Source organism: Oncorhynchus gorbuscha, linkage group LG19 (assembly GCF_021184085.1).
Source record: "Oncorhynchus gorbuscha isolate QuinsamMale2020 ecotype Even-year linkage group LG19, OgorEven_v1.0, whole genome shotgun sequence".
In the NCBI taxonomy this organism is placed as follows: domain Eukaryota; kingdom Metazoa; phylum Chordata; class Actinopteri; order Salmoniformes; family Salmonidae; genus Oncorhynchus; species Oncorhynchus gorbuscha.
In genome coordinates, this window is record NC_060191.1 from 10,762,906 (window position 1) to 10,780,549 (window position 17,644).

General features: G+C 43.3%; 2 protein-coding genes across 7 annotated transcripts in view; both read left to right on the plus strand.

Moving 5' to 3' along the window:
* The first annotated feature begins 379 nt into the window (after window positions 1-379).
* Window positions 380-11,376, plus strand: rbm42 (RNA binding motif protein 42). Its single transcript, XM_046314916.1, is given in 12 exon segments — window positions 380-539; window positions 802-862; window positions 1,037-1,172; window positions 1,325-1,394; window positions 3,288-3,359; window positions 3,498-3,595; window positions 3,597-3,642; window positions 6,038-6,195; window positions 6,391-6,537; window positions 6,717-6,834; window positions 10,102-10,296; window positions 10,699-11,376. Coding segments are annotated over 11 exon segments (1,209 nt in total). The 5' UTR covers window positions 380-539; window positions 802-806; the 3' UTR covers window positions 10,812-11,376.
* An 852-nt stretch (window positions 11,377-12,228) lies between these two features.
* LOC124006306 (rho GTPase-activating protein 32-like) overlaps window positions 12,229-17,644 on the plus strand; it is a 38,478-nt gene continuing 33,062 nt past the window's right edge. For 5 of the 6 annotated variants that reach the window (XM_046316238.1, XM_046316237.1, XM_046316236.1 and 2 more), the window contains exon 1: window positions 12,229-12,684. Coding sequence is in view for 4 of the 6 variants with exons in the window: in XM_046316237.1 (XP_046172193.1) it covers window positions 12,679-12,684 (6 nt within the window). In the remaining 2 variants the exon portion in view is untranslated. Of the gene's footprint in view, window positions 12,685-13,516; window positions 13,626-17,644 lie in introns of those variants that run through there. The other variant, XM_046316239.1, reaches the window with a different exon arrangement.

Below are 17,644 nucleotides of genomic sequence, written 5' to 3' on the forward strand. Positions count from 1 at the left end.
GTAGGCCTGTACAGAATTACTTGAACAGTTCTCTGCACTAGCAGATAACTTTTTGGGGGTCAGAGATTTTACTGCAGAAGAACTACAGTTTTTTTTTGAGAAACGGACACAGGCTCCCTGGCCAACGGCATGGTGTAGTATGTTTTGTCATACCCGTGGTATACGGTCTGATATAACACGGCTGTCAGTCAATCAGCATTCAGGGCTCGAACCACCAGGTTAATAAATAGGGTTAGATGGTGGTGCAATTTCCCTTTTTTGTGAACAAATGTGCAATGCACTTTCCGAACTGTGAAAGGCAACAATATTCAACAGTGTCTTGTCTGCCGGAAAACCACACGAAGAAGATCAGACACCCTGGAACAGACCCAACCACACGGTCGGAATGGAACGCAACCAAGACACTCACGTCATAATAATGCGACTAGCTATTTTGGACAACGTTGGCCGCGGTTTGTAGGGACGGACAAATACAACAATTCATGCTTTATTTAAATAGCTAGTTAAGATTCAAGAGTTTTGGAACGTCACGATTTAGGGTAATAACGTTTTGTACGTATACGTTCTGTACTAACTTGCTGAATTTCACATTTTGACATCCTGGTTAACGTTAGCCAGACAACTAGCGATAACTATTAGCAAACAGTTCACGTTACTAGCCAATACAGTAGTTATAACGTAAACAAGCCAACTATCAATGCCTTTGGTGTTCGCCAGACGATGACTGTACACATTTTCAGTAGCTCTCTAGATATGTTTAACACCAAATAATGGACTACCAACAAAACTTTGTCTTTGCAGTAAGTATGGCGATGAAATCCGGAGAGGAGCGGTTGAAGGAGATGGAGGCTGAAATGGCTCTGTGAGTACAAGAGTTCAGGCATTACACTTCGGTTACCTTCAATAAGATTGCAATGACGTGTAACTATGCCAAAACAACCCCTACGAAATTGTCTTTCTTCTCTGTCAGGACAGGCGAACAATAGCTCATGACAATCGTCATCTATTGGTAACGCTTGTGTTGGTTCTGATCCAGGTTTGAGCAGGAGGTCCTGGGGGGTCAAGTGGCAATGACTGCAGGAGACCCTGTAGTGATGGAGGTGCTCCCTATGGGTGTTCCTATGGCTGTTCCTATGATCCGGCCCATCATCGGCACCAACACATACCGACAGGTACAGCGATCTTGAGGAAAGATAGATTGAACATTATATAGGAAAGATCAATCGTAGGTTTCAGTTCGTTCATTCTATCTTCTGCTAAAAGCAAACAGAATGTGGTGTTAGCCGGATGCATCCAACTCCTTCAAATCCCCTTTCTCTCTCAGGTCCAGCAAACCTTGGATGCAAGAGCTGCCACTTTCGTGGGACCTCCACCCCCTGCATTTGTAGGCCCAGGTGACATGGTTTGATTCAGGTTTATTGACATAATACTTTGCATTCGGAATGTATTCAGACCCCTTCCCTTTTTCCAAATTTTGTTACAGCCCTATTCTAAAATTGCTTTAATACTTTTTGCCCCTCATCAATATACACACAATACCCCATAATGACAAAATGAAAACAGGTTTGTAAGTTTAGCAAATTTAAGTAGAAAAAAACCTTATTTACTTACACATTCAGACCCTTTGCTATGATACTCAAAATTTAGCTCAGGTGCATCCTGTTTCCATTGATCGTCCTTGTTTCTACAACTTTATTGGAGTTCACCTGTGGTAAATTCAATTGATTGGACATGATTTGGAAAGGCACACACCTGTCTTTATAAGGTCCCACAGTTGACAGTGCATGTCAGAGCAGAAACCAAGCCGTGAGGTTGATGGAATTGTCCGTAGAGCTCTGAGACAGGATTGTGTCAAGGAACATGTCTGGGGAAGTGTACGAAAACATTTCTGCGGCATTGAAGGTCCAAGAACACAGTGGCCTCCATCATTCTTAAATGGGGGGAGAAGGGCCTTGGTCAGGGAGGTGACAAAGAACCCGATGGTCACTCTGACAGAGCTCCAGTTCCTCTGTGGAGATGGGAGAACCTTCCAGAAGGATAACCATCTTTGCAGCATTCCACCCATCAGGCCTTTATGGTAAAGTGGCCAGATGGAAGTAAAAGGCACATGATAGCTCACTTGGAGTTTGCCAAAAGCCACCTAAAGACTCAAACCATGAGAAACAAGATTATCTGGTCTGATAAAACTGAGACTGAACTCTTTGGCTTGAATTTTTTATATTTTGTACCTTTATTTAACTAGGCAAGTCAGTTAAAAACAAATTCTTATTTTTAATGATGACCTAGGAACAGTGGGTTAAGTGCCTTGTTCAGCATCACTTCTGGAGGAAACCTGGCAACATCTCTACGGAGAAGCATGGTGGTAGCAGCATCATGCTGTGGGTATGCTTTTCAGCAGCAGGGACTGGGAGACTAGTTAGGATTCAGGAAAGATGAATGGCGCAAAGTAGAGATCCTTGATGAAAACCTGCTCCAAAGAGCTCAGGACTTCAGACTGGGGTGAAGGTTCACCTTCCAACAGGACAACGATCCTAAGCACACAGCCAAGACAATGCAGGAGTAGCTTCGGGACAAGTCTCTGAATGTCCTTGAGTGCCCAGCCAGAGCCCCAACTTGAACCCGATCGAACATCTCTGGAGAGACCTGAAAATGGCTGTGCAGCAATGCTCCCCATCCAACCTGACAGAGCTTGAGAGGATCTGCAGAGAAGAACAGGAGAAACTCCCCAAATACAGGTGTGCCAGGCTTGAAGTGTCATACCCAAGAAGATTCCAGGCTGTAATCACTGCCAAAGGTGCTACAACAAAGTACTGAGTGAATGGTCTGAATACTTATGTAAATGTGATATTTCAGTTTTTATATTTTTATATACATTTGCAAAAAATCTGTAACCTGTTTTTCCTTTGTCATTATGGGGTATTGTGTGTAGATTGATGATTTATTTTTAATCCATTTTATAATAAGGCTGTAACGTAACAAAATGTGTAAAAAGTCAAGGGGTCTGAATACTTTCCGAATGCACTGTATATGCCATTTAGCAGACGCATTTATCCAAAGAGACTTAGTCGTGCGTGAATACATTTTTCATTATGGGTGGTCCCGGGAATCAAACCTACTATCCTGGCATTACCAGCACCTTGCTCCACCAACTGAGCTACAGAGGACCACAGTACATTACTAGACATACTTAAAATACCTATTTTACCCCAAAACAATGTTGATAATTTACACCACTACGTCTACAGGTCTCTTCAGTTTATGCTGGTCTTTTTTTTTCTGCTCTTCAGCTATAACTCCAGGTGTCAGACCACCGCCAATGATGAGACCAGCGTTTATGCCGCACATCCTGCAGAGACCAGGTAATCTATCTCTACTGTTGTTGACTTCACCTCAGTGCTAGCTAAATGAAATAAGAAATAGGATCAAATCTCTACGGCAATTTAGTCTTCAAATGAAAAACAATGTATTGGGAAGCTAATTTCAAATCTCTCTGTCAGGGGGTCCAAGGATGCCTATGATGCGTGGTCCCCCTCCACAGGGTATGATGGCTCCCCCACTGCCACGCCCTCCTCCTCCCCCGCCCATGATGATGGCACCCCCCCATGCAAGGACCCCCTCAGCATCCCATGGACCCAATGGGGCATATGAGCTCAGGAGGACCCCCCGGTTAGTTGCTGCAGTGCCTTTTTCTTCCTCCGAGGCTTTTAGGACAACAAATATCAATGTTCTCCCTAAAGGCCCACACAGACTGTACGATTTTAGCCATCTTATGCCACGATTTGTCCCTCCCAGACAACATTTCCATATTGTTGGAAAATTCTTAGGTCGTAGACGATTTTCTTTGCTCGTTCAGTGCGACATGGTCTAGGTCTGCCGATTTGAGTACCACTACATGCAGTCATAGGCTCAAACAAAGTTCTGGCAGTGTCAGAAATGTTGAGCCTTTATCGTGTAGTATGGCTGGTGTCACGAGCCGATCCCGGTGACTTACCAATAGGAACACGGCCGGCACTGAGTATGCACACAACAGTAGGATTATTGTGAATAGTCAGATTAATATACAGTGAGAGCCCATGAATGTGGATGCTACCATGATTACAGAAAGTCCTGAATTGTGAGTTAGAAATGCTAACCTCCCGTTATTGTAAAGGTGAGAGGTTAGTCTTGGAAGTATGGTATTTGTGCGTCTAAATTTCTCACTCATCATTATTCACGATTCATTCAGGATGATTCGTAATCATGGTAGCATCCACATTAAAGTATGTAGAAACATTCTATTCTTATTTATAATAAACATGACTCTAAAATGACACACTACATATTTACCATAAATGTTTATTGGGCACAACCTAATCTGAAACAACCAAAACAAAGACCAAATGCATCCAACAAATTTTTGTCAGAAGCTTGATATAGTCATTGCGTGATATGAATATGGGAACAAATACGTAACTTTTGATACTTTAACACACAAGTTAATTTGTCCCAATACTTTTGCCCCCCTGAAAATGTACAAAAAGTGGTAATTTCTCAATTGTTCACCCAATAACCTCAAATTTAACCTGGCAGTCCGCACTTTAACCTCCATAGTCATTGTTCGATTTCAAATCCAAATTTTGGGATTTTAGAACCAAAAGAAGAAAACATGCTTCACTGTCCATGTAATAGTTTGATTTAAATATTTAAATCCTTTGCAAGAAGAACAATTTCCCTAATCTTGTTTAGGCTATATCTGAAATCGGGCTACCTGATGGGATTTTGATAAATGCACAATCGGCAATCAAAATAAACGTTCTATCACAGCGGCCATGTTATTTTCGGGAAGCATGTTTGATTCTGAGTTTTCACGAGAATTTTCAATCCTAATGATAATAACTGACCATCAATAGCTCTGACCTATCCCCGAGATCTGTAAGACCATGGGTTTAATAACAATTAGTCAAATACTCAGCTTATGCAAAAAGATAGTAGTTTATTCAGAGAACGTTCAAAAGTCTATTATACAAAGACATCCACTTTATAGCTGCGCACATACTTCCATACAAACAGTAGGTATCCTACGCACATACTTCCATACAAACAGTAGGTATCCCACGCACATACTTCCATACAAACAGTAGGTATCCCATGCACATACTTCCATACAAACAGTAGGTATCCTACGCACATACTTCCATATAAACAGTTGGTGAGTTTTATCTTTCTCTATAGTTTTCACCATTGTGTATCACTACCCAGCCGACAGTTCCATTCCCCCGAGATTAGGGAAACATTGAGAGATACTCCCTATGCCATCATAAGTTCCTCAGAGGCCTAGCCAGGTCGGTCCAAACACAGTTGAACTGTTCTCGTTTTTTTTCTTCGGGCCTCACATACAAGTTCAAATCCTAAACTACGCCTTGCTCAGACAGTCTGTGTTTTTTCACTATACAGATACATTGTTTAATCTAATTCTGACTAAAACTACACACATCAACAGATTACAATTTTATGATTCTAATCAATTTCATACAGTTATAAGGTTTCAGAGTGGAATTATTTTATCATTATCTTTCAACATATATGTTATTTTATCACAGAAATATCAAGTTTGTATATAAAACTATTTCTAAGATGCATACCTTCAGTTTTTCCCGAACTCACTTCACTCACTCATAAGCAGAGGGAGGCTTGTGCTGGCTCAAGTGCAGATCAAATACACTGCTGCAGTTGACATAGCATACATCGGCTGACGTAGCCTCGCAAGCCAATCACAGAACGTGTCGACAATATTGAAGCAAATCGTACAATCTAGCCAGGTTGATAAAGATTTAAATTCGGTAAGATCGCACAGTGTGACATGTAATAATCGGAGAAGACTGAATCCGACGTATAGTGTGGGAAGGCCTTTAAGGAAATTCGTCGTTTACTGTGTCTTCAATTAGGAATGTGAACAAGCTTGGTCAATCTTACCCCGTTCTGTTGTGCTTCATTATCTCCATTTCTCTATATGCTGTTACCATATCTTACCATCTACAGGTGGGATCGACACATGGTACACCCATGGGACACTCCATGGTGTCTGCACCCTCAAGGTCTGTGACCCAGGCCCCTCCCAAGCTCACCCCCTCCATCATCTCTGCGGCCCCCACTGTCTACACGGCTCCCTCCGGACCCAAGATACCAGACATCCATGCCCAGAGAAAGGCTCGCATGGTAAGCACACTCACTTCTACTCTTTTTAGTTGAATGCCCTTTGCATTCAAAATAAATTCAGCGACTACTTAAAATTTGCATTCTACATACTTTCCAAGTCTGCTGCTGTTTGCTGCAAATTCGCACTGAATCTCATCTATCATCATATCTCTGATTTGTTTTTTTCTCTCTCTGTTCTCCCTCTGACTTCATCAGGAGGAGCTGGCAGCGTCTGTAGCAGAACAGCAGGCAGCGGTGATGGCCGCCGGACTGCTGGAGGCTAAGAAGGAGGCCAGCCTGGCCGCCGCAGATGACAACGTTATCGGACCCAGCATGCCAGAGCCCGAGCCCATCCACACTGAGGTACAGAACACTCTGCCTTGTTTTTCAGCCCTGGCCCTAGTTAAAGGGTTTAAACTTTCCTGCATTCAAAATGCTTGTACAATTTAGTTGGTATAGACTTGACCCAAACCTTACAAAGGGCCAGTATTGCAGCAATCTCTAGAATAGGTCTGACTCTAGAATCTTATGTTTCTCTGCAGCCAGTGGATAGCACAGCAGAGGAGAAGAAGAAGGGTAAGCAAGAGAAGGCGAAGAAGTGTATCCGTACAGCCGCAGGCACCAGCTGGGAGGACCAGAGTCTACTGGAGTGGGACTCGGGTAAGATAGCTAATGATTTCAGATTACACTGAGACGATTAATTCCTAGTTCAATTTCTTTTTTAGCAACTCTAGTATTTACACACTAGCGTTGCTGGGAAGTAGCGTGCAAAAAAACTGAATAGCCTGCCGAATTCCAGAACTTCAATTTCAACTTACTCTGTCAATTGTCCATAGGGTTGGTCCTTATGCAAGGGGGAAATTGAGAAAGAACATCTAATAGAACATAAATTAAAGACTTTCCAAATGTTGGTCTGTTGTAGACCCGCTTACTTCATGTCAAAATAAAAGTCCTGCACGTGCGCCATACCTGCAACAACAAAAAAGCAAGTTCTTGTGGGGGACTTATTTTGACATGAGGTAAGTAGAGGAACTGACCTCTTATTTAATTATTTAATCGGGTAGGCTAGTTGAGAACAAGTTCTCATTTACAACGGCGACCTGGCCAAGATAAAGCAAAGCAGTTCGACACATACAACAACAGAGTTACACATGGAATAAACAAACATACAGTCAATAATACAGTAGAAAAAGTCTATATACAGTGTGTGCAAATGAGGTAGGATAAGGGAGGTAAGGCAATAAATAGGCCATGGTGGCGAAGTAATTACAATATAGCAATTGAACACTGGAATGGTAGATGTGCAGAAGATGAATGTGCAAGTAGAGATACTGGGGTGCAAAGGAGCAAGATAAATAAAAAATACATACAGTATGGGGATGAGGTAGTTCGAAGGGGCTATTTACAGATGGGCTATGTGCAGTTATCTGTGAGCTGCTCTGACAGCTGGTGCTTAAAGCTAGTGAGGGAGATATGAGTCTCCAGCTTCAGTGATTTTTGCAGTTCGTTCCAGTCATTGGCAGCAGAGAACTGAAAGGAAAGGTAGCAAAGGAAGAATTGGCTTTGGGGGTGACCAGTGAGATATACCTGCTGGAGCGCATGCTACGGGTGGGTGCTGCTATGGTGACCAGTGAGCTGAGATAAGGTGGGGCTTTACCTAGCAGAGACTTGTAGATGATGTGGAGCCAATGGGTTTGGCGGCGAGTATGAAGCGAGGGCCAGCCAACGAGAGCATATAGGTCGCAGTGGTGGGTAGTATATGAGGCTTTGGTGACAAAACGGATGGCACTGTGATAGACTGCATCCAATTTGTTGAGTAGAGTGTTGGAGGCTATTTTGTAAATGACATCACCAAAGTCGTGGATCGGTAGGATGGTCAGTTTTACGAGGGTATGTTTGGCAGCATGAGTGAAGAATGTTTTTTTGCGAAATAGGAAGCCGATTCTAGATTTAATTTTCAATTGTCGATGCTTAATGCGAGTCTGGAAGGAGAGTTTACGGTGTAACCAGACATATAGGTATTTGTAGTTGTCCACATATTCTAAGTCAGAACCGTCCAGAGTAGTGATGCTGGACAGGCGGGCAGTTTCGGGCAGCGATCGTTTGAAGAGCATGCATTTAGTTTGACTTGTATTTAAGAGCAGTTGGAGGCCATGGAAGGAGAGTTGTATGGCATTGAAGCTCATCTGGAGGTTAGTTAACACGGTGTCCAAAGAAGGGCCAGAGGTATACAGAATGGTATCGTCTGCGTAGAGGTGGAACAGAGATTCACCAGCAGCAAGAGCGACATCATTGATGTATACAGAGAAGAGAGTCGGCCCGAGAACCCTCAGAGACTGCCAGAGGTCTGGACAACAGGCCCTCCGATTTGACACACTGAACTCTATCAGAGAAGTAGTTGGTGAACCAGGTGAGGGGGAAATCATTTGAGAAACCAAGGCTGTTTAGTCTGCCGATGAGGATGTGGTGATTGACAGAGTCGAAAGCCTTGGCCAGGTCGATGAATACGGCTGCACAGTAATGTCTCTAATCGATGGCGGTTATATTGTTTAGGACCTTGAGCGTGGCTGAGGTGCACCCATGACCAGCCCTGAAACCAGATTGCATAGCGGAGAAGGTACGGTGGGATGGTCGGTAATCTGTTTGTTAACTTGGCTTTCGAAGACCTTGGCAGGGTAGGATATACGTCTATAGCCGTTTGGGTCTAGAGTGTCTTCCCCTTTGAAGAGGGGGATGATCGAGGCAGCTTTCCAATCTTTGGGGATCTCAGACGATACGAAAGAGCGGTTGAACAGGCTAGTAATAGGGGTTGCAACAATTTCGGCAGATCATTTTAGAAAGAGGGTCCAGATTGCCTAGCCCGGCTGCGTTGTAGGGGTCCAGATTTTGCAGCTCTTTCAGAACATCAGCTATCTGGATTTGTGTGAAGGAGAAATGGGGAGGCTTGGGCAAGTTGCTGTGGGGCATGCAGGTCTGTTGATCGGGGTAGGGGTAGCCAGCTTATTGAAATTTTGATCGGTGGTGACAGTGTTTCCTAGCCTCAGTGCATTGGGCAGCTTGGAGGAGGTGCTCTTATTCTCCATGGACTTTACAGTGTCCCAGAACTTTTTGGAGTTTGCTACAGGATGAAAATTTCTGCTTAGGAAAGCTAAGGCTAGCTTTTTCAACTGCCTGTGTATATTGGTTCCTAACTTACCTGAAAAGTTGCATGTCACTGGGTTTATTCGATGCTAATGCAGAACGACACAGGATGTTTTTGTGCTGGTCAAGGGCAGTCAGGTCTGGAGAGAACCAAGGGCTATATCTGTTCCTGGTTCTAAATGTTTTGAATGGGGCATGCTTATTGAAGATGTTGAGGAAGGCACTTTTAAAGAAAAACCAGTCATCCTCTACTGACGGGATGAGGTCAATATCCTTCCAGGATACCCCGGGCCAGGTCGATTAGAAAGGCCTGCTTGCTGAAGTGTTTTAGAGAGCATTTGACAGTGATGAGGGGTGGGCGTTTGACCACAGACCCATTACGGATGCAGGCAATGAGGCCTCTGAGGAACTGCAGGGTCTACAACAGACCCCCGTTTGGAAATCCTGTTTAATTATATCTTCCATTAACATCTAAAGGAATGTATAGTTCGACAGAATTTTGATAGGTGGATCAGTTAAATAAGTCCCATCTTTTTTTCTTCCTCAAATTCCCCCCTGCATAAGGACAATTAACAGAGTACGTTGAATTGTATTTCTTTCGCAAGCTAATTCCCAGCAACACTAGTGTATAAAATACTAACATTGCTAAAAGCAGCTACCTACTTACCTGTATATAGAATAGTATCATTTTTGTTTTCACTACAAACAGGCGACTGTCCCATTCCCTTTTTATCCCTCCCTCTTTGCTCAGCATCACACCTCATCTGACTTTCCTCCTCCATCCAGATGATTTCAGAATCTTCTGTGGAGACCTTGGCAATGAGGTGAACGACGACATCCTGGCAAGGGCATTCAGCCGCTACCCCTCCTATCTGAAAGCCAAGGTGGTGCGAGACAAACGCACTGGCAAGACCAAGGGCTATGGCTTTGTCAGCTTCAAGGACCCCAATGACTACGTCCGCGCCATGAGGGAGATGAACGGTGAGCAATAGTATGTGTGAAATGGCCAACAAGTTTTGTGTCCAACCCCAAGATGTCATTTTAAAATGGGGAGTAACTCCTGATCTGAATCTTTTAATTCTGAGGCTCTGTAGTAAGTAATATCTCGTGGGAACATGGATTTTTCTTTTTTCATGCAAACACAGGATTAGCTGCATAATTTAGCAAGAAATAATAGGTAGAAAGCTAAGGAAGGTGACAAATGCACAGCCAAGGGCTACAGCTTTGTCAGCTTCAAGGACCCTAATGATTACATCCACACCATGAGAGAGATGAATGGTGAGCAGTTATGTGTGTTGAGAATGACTTCTCCTTTCCTAACACCTACCTGTGTGGTGGCACCAGTCCAATTCTCAACTGATCATAAACTATTTCTTTTCACAGGGAAGTATGTGGGCAGCAGACCCATCAAACTGAGAAAGAGCATGTGGAAGGACAGGAACATGGAAGTTGTACGCAAGAAACAGAAGGAGAAAAAGAAACTGGGACTGAGATAGACAATGTTTCCCTTATGTATGTGCAAGTGTTTTTTGACTGGGAGTGTGTGAGAATCACACTGATGGCCTAATATAGTTGCCAGGCCACTCATCCAGCTATCTGACATGTTTTCAATTACCACAGAGTAGGGATGTCATTTTACTCATGGAACATGGTTAAACTAGGCTACGAAACACTGTACATGGCACTGGCCCTGGTTGCAATGGTTAGACATGAACCATGCCCGTATGAAGTTTAGAATTTACTGATCTCCATTTGTTTTTATTTTAACATTTTAATTTGTAAATAATTTCTAAACATCACTCAGATTTTCTTAGTTGGTATGGCTCCTATGCATCTCAAATGTCTGAAATGTGAGGTTGGTGATCTCATTTGTGTATATGCTATTGTGGAAACTACTTCCAATGGCAATTATGTATTTCCGGGTAGCCTCTGTTATTCATACACCAAACCATTATTTTTTTTAAATATAAAATCTAAATGTTTGTACATTAAAGTGGCTTATTTTGAAGCAGTGGATTCAAACCAATGCAAAGTTTTTAAAATAAACCAAATGTCTTGACATATTTGCCTGGCACTCACCTTTCCTGTCCTCCAGCCAAGGCAATGAAAGAGGTTACTGAGGTGAGGTGGGATAGTTCATATTGGTCACAAGATGGGGCTCCAATACCATCTTGATTCTTTAATAAACCGACCTTTGAAAGGTAGTGTTGCTATACATACCTTGCTTTAAATTGTAACGGTATACAAAATGGACGAGAAGGTCAGCTTTTAAGATAACTGATATTTAATATTTTATCCAACTACCATTTGGAGTATTCAACCCTACCATAGCCTGAGGCATAAGGCATTCTCAATTGTGCCATACATTGGGGAGAATATAGGATAATACTGTTGGATTCCATTTGAGATTAGAAGTATTGTGGAACTAAAACCTTTTGCCCTCAGTGCACAATTTCTAGGAAATAGCTATGTGTTAAAACAGATTTGGATGTCTGTCTTGGGAAGTAATTGGATGATAAAGAATGCTTGTATCAAGTCTCACCAATTTAAATATAATGCGAGGAAAAAGACAGCTAGCTGAATATATTTAGATTTAACTTGAAAGCATAAATAAAGGATAGCCAGTCTGCTTACGCCTTTGTCTGATCAGGGGCATCAACTGGACCTCAGCATTTACACAAAATAGGGGAGCTCTGTCTAAACGAGTCTTTTTGGCTGATCAATGAAGATAGAAAAATTGTTTATCATTGTTGGCGTTAAAATAATGTTATCTTATTTACGATTAACTAGAGCCTTACACTCAATCTTTACGTTTCCATAAAATACACATCCCTTTGAGTTTTGGTATCGGCGGATAGACACTGCTTATCCACATTTCAACCACACGTGTGTAGAAACATTTCATTGCCTGAACTGAGGCAATGAATGCAGCCTACTAACGATGTAGAAAGCACGATGTTGCATGAACCGAGAACTTCTTCAGATTTCTAACTAGCAAATTATGTCGTCTATAATATGGAGACAGTTGTCTACATTTTCATCAGGATCTCGCTGAAAATTTGTTTTTTTTTGCCAAGGCAACGAACTAGATTTCGCCACCCCCTCGTTGTTCCAGTCACTCCTCACAGTCCTGTCTTGGAGGGCTGGTTAGGAGGTCCTTTTTCGTGTTAGATTCACAACTAGCAATGATGCTTCCATATTTTCTAAATGTGAGGTAAACTATTGGCATAGTTTGCTAACGTTACATATCAAGAAGCGGAGGGCCACTTTAACGAATGCATCAAACATTAATTTAAACCAGTGAGATTGGAATTTGAAGACGGAGCCCATCCGACCCTTTCCCCCCCGAACCTGGATATCGGAATGGTGGTAAGTCATCATTTTTGTCTTAGTTCAGGCTGCATATGTCAGTAGACATGAGGCAATTGAAAAAAAACGTTTGGCAACAAAACATGTGATAGCTATGTCTGTCACATATGCCTAGTCTGTGGCAAATTGAAAGAGAAGATGCTGTCCAGTCCGTTGTTGCCATTAGTTACAGGGACACTGCTGAACCTTGGCCTGTCACTGCTTCGCTCAAGTAATTTGATATGGTTGTCTTTATCTGACCAACTAAATCTTATAGCTAATGCTATAAAGCCAGATCCCATGTGGCTAACTAGTTACGTTATTTATTTCATCTAGTGTGCTAGCTAGCTCCAGTTAGCCACATCGCGCGCCCCTCCCTTGAAATGCAAGCATGAATGGCGGTGTTGTCTGTCAGCCAGACAGGGTGATTCGGTTTCACTGGGCATTCATCACTTGCCTTAATTCGAATATTTACGTGCTGTCTACAACGTGTCATTGTTTAACAATCTAGCAAGGCTAGCTAATATTATTATGATTGCCTTGTTAGTTGCTAGATTGGCAGCTCAAAACAGTTTTGAAAACGGACGGTCTTTTGTCTACTCCGGCTGGGGCTTCCATTTCATTAATTTGCTCGCAAGCCACAGTGATGTGCAGCTCTTTTCCAACGAACGTCATTCTCATAACAAAGGCACGGGATACTAATGTAGCTAATATGATTTTAAATTAGTTAGTACTAAAGAAACGAATGTTATATGCGCAACATAATACAACTAATCTGTTTCCCATTGTCGGGCTGCAACGTTTTCAGATATAATATTGTTAATGTCCCTCTCAGGCGTGTAGATACAATCGGTTCCAGGTAACTGTGTGTCGGCGTGATGAAGTAACACTTCAAACCGTTCCAACGCTATGCTGTCGTCTCGCGCTATAACATCACTTCACTGACTTCATGTTTTCCCAAGGTAAAAGCGCTTTAGACTTGATGGTTAGTCATAGCTGTGCAACTTGAAATGGTCTTTTATTGAATGGAGTGATTGGCCTGCCAACTCCATTTTGATATATTGTCTACTCCCCTGGAGTTATGTCGCGTTCACGTGCTAGTCAGATCTAGGAAATTCGAAAATGTCTGACTTCCTATATCTGACTAGCACGTGAACGTGTCATTATTCTTATATACAGCTGTGTTTGCAATAGACATGGGTTTTGCATACCAGTGGAACAGGTCGTTCTACCAGAGAATATGGTGGTTTATGATCAGAGGATACAAATCCCCTCCATCCACGAGTCTCCTGCTCTCAAGACTGACAATTAGTAATCTGGGTTAGGTCCCAAGACTGGCTCTATGCCACAGCATAGGGTATTTCTGTCATTAATGATCAATCCATCATTAATCTACCCAACCGCAGTGGACCCAGTATGTTAAAGTTGAAACAGGCTGAACTAGTGCTTAGCTTCAGATTATGTCACCTATGTTTATTCTCAGACTGTACATTACATTTCCCTTGGAAAACTAGGAATAGCCAGGCCTATTTTATGCTTCTAATGCCTGGCCAAACAAGGCATGTGTGTCATTACTGCTTTTTCCTTTATGGAACTAAATCTTATGGACTTCATTCTGGCTCTGTTGGATTGACTCACTGGCTTCAGCTAGATAGTTGGTTCCATGTTCTAGAGAAGCATTACTGTGTTCTCAGTCCTGAGTCTAAAACTTCGCTCAAGGCTATAGTTTAGCCTCCATCTCAGAATCTCAAGACCCATTGGTTACGTTGACCTCCCTGGTCTGAACCCTTTCCAAGTATCCTTGTATGTTGTCATTCAGATTCCATGTCCAGCTGGTGTAGCGTATCTTGGCCTGCTCTCCCCAATAGTCAGTTTGAGGATTAGCTCTGCCTCCAGTGTGAGCAGCAGTGGGCGATCAAGGTGTTTAATTACAAACCCAGCATCTTCATAACTCTGTCTGGCAGGAGCTGTGCGTTTCAGAGATTGAATGAGACTAAGACTGAGGGCCTGTGTGTCTGTGTGTATACCATACAGAGACTGAGCGACTGAGACCGAGTGTGTGTCTGTGTGTATACTGTACTGAGACGGAGACAGAAAAATACTGTTTGTGTCTTTGTTTCGGACAGACTGTTTATTTACAGCTGTTGGAAGGACTCACTGGCTACATACCTAATTGATTTCCGTTTAATCGTCTCATGTACGGTCACTTGCAATTTTCGGTAAGAGGAAAATCAATGCAGACTGATGGTAATATTGTGTTAAGAGCCTTTTACGGTTGGACATTACATTTGCCGAACAAGAGTTATTCTGCTTCCTTTGCGTTGTTGGCGCAGTGTGCTGCCGGCTGCAGTTCAATGTTTGTGTGTGTAGTTTTTCTGTACAGATTTGGATTTGTAGTAAGACTATTATAAAGATTAGGCTTCCGTTGCAGCACAAATTAGCTTATCCCAGCCCCATCTGAACTCAAATGCTAGTTGTTTTCAACACACTTGATTTAATATAAATGCTCCCCTAGGATGCTCACTTGCCGACAGGAGAATGAAATGCTTGGCCTGTGGCTGTCAACAGCTGAATGATAGGGGGCTCTTACCGTACAGAAAGGAACTCTCTAATAATACATCCTTTTTATTTATGCATCATGCCCTGATGTGCTCTGGATAATTTAATCCTATTGAAGCTTGTTCCCAGCTGTTGTCCCTTCTTGCTACCATTGATGACCTGAGGAGTTGAAGTGGTAAGGGAAGTGCCTCAGTACACACACACTCCCTCCCTGTCCTCGGTGCACCAGCGTTATTATTGCAAGAAAACATGAGAGGAATGGTTGATTTTGATGTTTGTCAGAATCAGCACTGCTGTTGTTGCATAACCTCACATTCTATTCTACTATTCCCTTCCCCCCCTCTGCCACTTGGGCTGCACAAATTACATAAAGATGTCCTCAATGTACAAATTTGGTAGGGATAGAGAGAGACCCTAGACAGGAAGATGGAGAGAAAGGTAAAAAGCAAAGAGTTGGCACAGCAGGGCCACGCCCACCAATAATCCTCTCCATCGCTTCCTGTTTACTGTGAGGCCCTCCCACTCCCTTCCTCTCTACCCTCATCTCTTGCTCACTCTATCTTCCCTAGAGATAGACACCTGTGTGGATCTGCCTGTAATGGAGAACAAACACAATACACACAAATCAATGGCTGCTTACAGGCTCTGTAACACTGGCGTTCTGGCCACACCACCTCTGTCATTGGCCACTGGTTTGGTTCTTTACTGACCGATCATTATTTGATCACATACCGTATAATGAGAAACGAAACAAGCCTGGCTGCATTAGCAACAACGTTCAGTCACAAAGCAAGCGGTTTATGTTTGAGCTGAAATGAGGATGTGGAGAGCGGCACGGGGGGACTGGTTTAGGCAGGGCACAGCTCGTTGTCAGGGGTGACGGTCAGACAGTCCCCCTGTGTGCTCAGTGCTGCTCTCTGCTCGTCTCTACTTCCCCCTGCATGTGGACTCACCGTGAGGACAGATGTTTAGAAAGATCTAGTTTGACCACCTCGGAGCACTACTACGCCTATTGTTTGTCCTGTGTGCTTTATTCAAGCAGATTGCCAAAATGTGAGAGCTCCATGTAGCCTAGTGTAGGCTATGTTATGGACTCATAACCCTAACCGACACGCAACACAGGTAGTTTTATTTATTAAATGAATTTTTTTTTTTTTCTACAGTGATAATGGTGAATTGAATTACTGCTAGGCTACAGCCAGGGGGCTGTTTAGCTGAGCATGTTAACATGTTGAGCATCTTTCAAGCTGCTTTCAAAGCAGGCCCTTTAGAGAGGTGTGAGTCTCATGTGAGCCATCACTATGTTATTACCAGGCACTTTCTGCTGTACCTCATGCCATGTGAATAGTAAAGGGATCTTTGATCCCTGGTAGGTCTAGAGGTGAGCTATAAGCTGAGCTAAAGAGGCCTGACTGGGGACACCAGCCCTGTCCCTGACCCCTTTCCCAGGGCCTAAAGCTGGAACTGGGCTCACAGGGCTGCTGCTGACAGCTTGGGGGCAAGGGGCGTCACAGAGTCCCGCCTCAGGCCAGAGAAGGTCTGGGTGAGGGCACTGCCTCACGCCCTGTCACCCATCATCTCCTCTGACGCCCTCATAGAGGAGAAGCCAGCCGGCACCAGCCACGCCCAACGTGCGCACACACACACACTACTCACCCTGGAGACTCTTTAATGGGTGCTTAACATTAGATCTCTGTGCTAATACTGTGTACGATCAGATATGTTTTATTTACAGTACATTTACCTGTATACAAACCTACAACTTTCTTCCCTTCCCCCTCTTACTACTCCCCTCTCTCTGTCTGTTTTGGCCTGGAGGCTGGAATGTGTGCTATGCCAATATCTGTTTTGCCTCATGGATCACCCTTCTATCCATGACTTACAGTACAGTCAGTGCCTTCAAACCGGTTTTGCATTATGATTCATATCCTGGTTGTCCAAGCCCATATACAGCAGCTTGAAGAGACACTGACTAAACAGACAGCAAACCTGCATATGCAGTACAGCCACCAAGTCACTATACTGGAGTGTAGCCCTCTGTCCATATACTATACATGCTAGCTCTATAGTTTAAAATGTTTCATGTTGCCTTGACATCCTCCAACTTGCTGAAGCAAGTCTTCAGAACCCCCCCCCCCCCCCCCCCCACCAGACCTAGGCTCCACGTATGGATAGTTTTTCTCCTGTTAGTGTTTTCATTTAGCCATTCTCTCTCTCCCTAATTCCTTTATGGTTTTTCTCTCTCTCCGCTGCAGTCAGATGCTCTGGGTGCCAGCTGTCTGACCCTATAGAAACATCTGTTCTGAAGCCATGCCCACATTGTTCCGTACCAACACAAATGGCCCCCTCGTCCACTGTCCCGCATGTCTCGCTACACACACACCATACACTTGTTCACAACAGTCAGGCTTCTGACGAATTC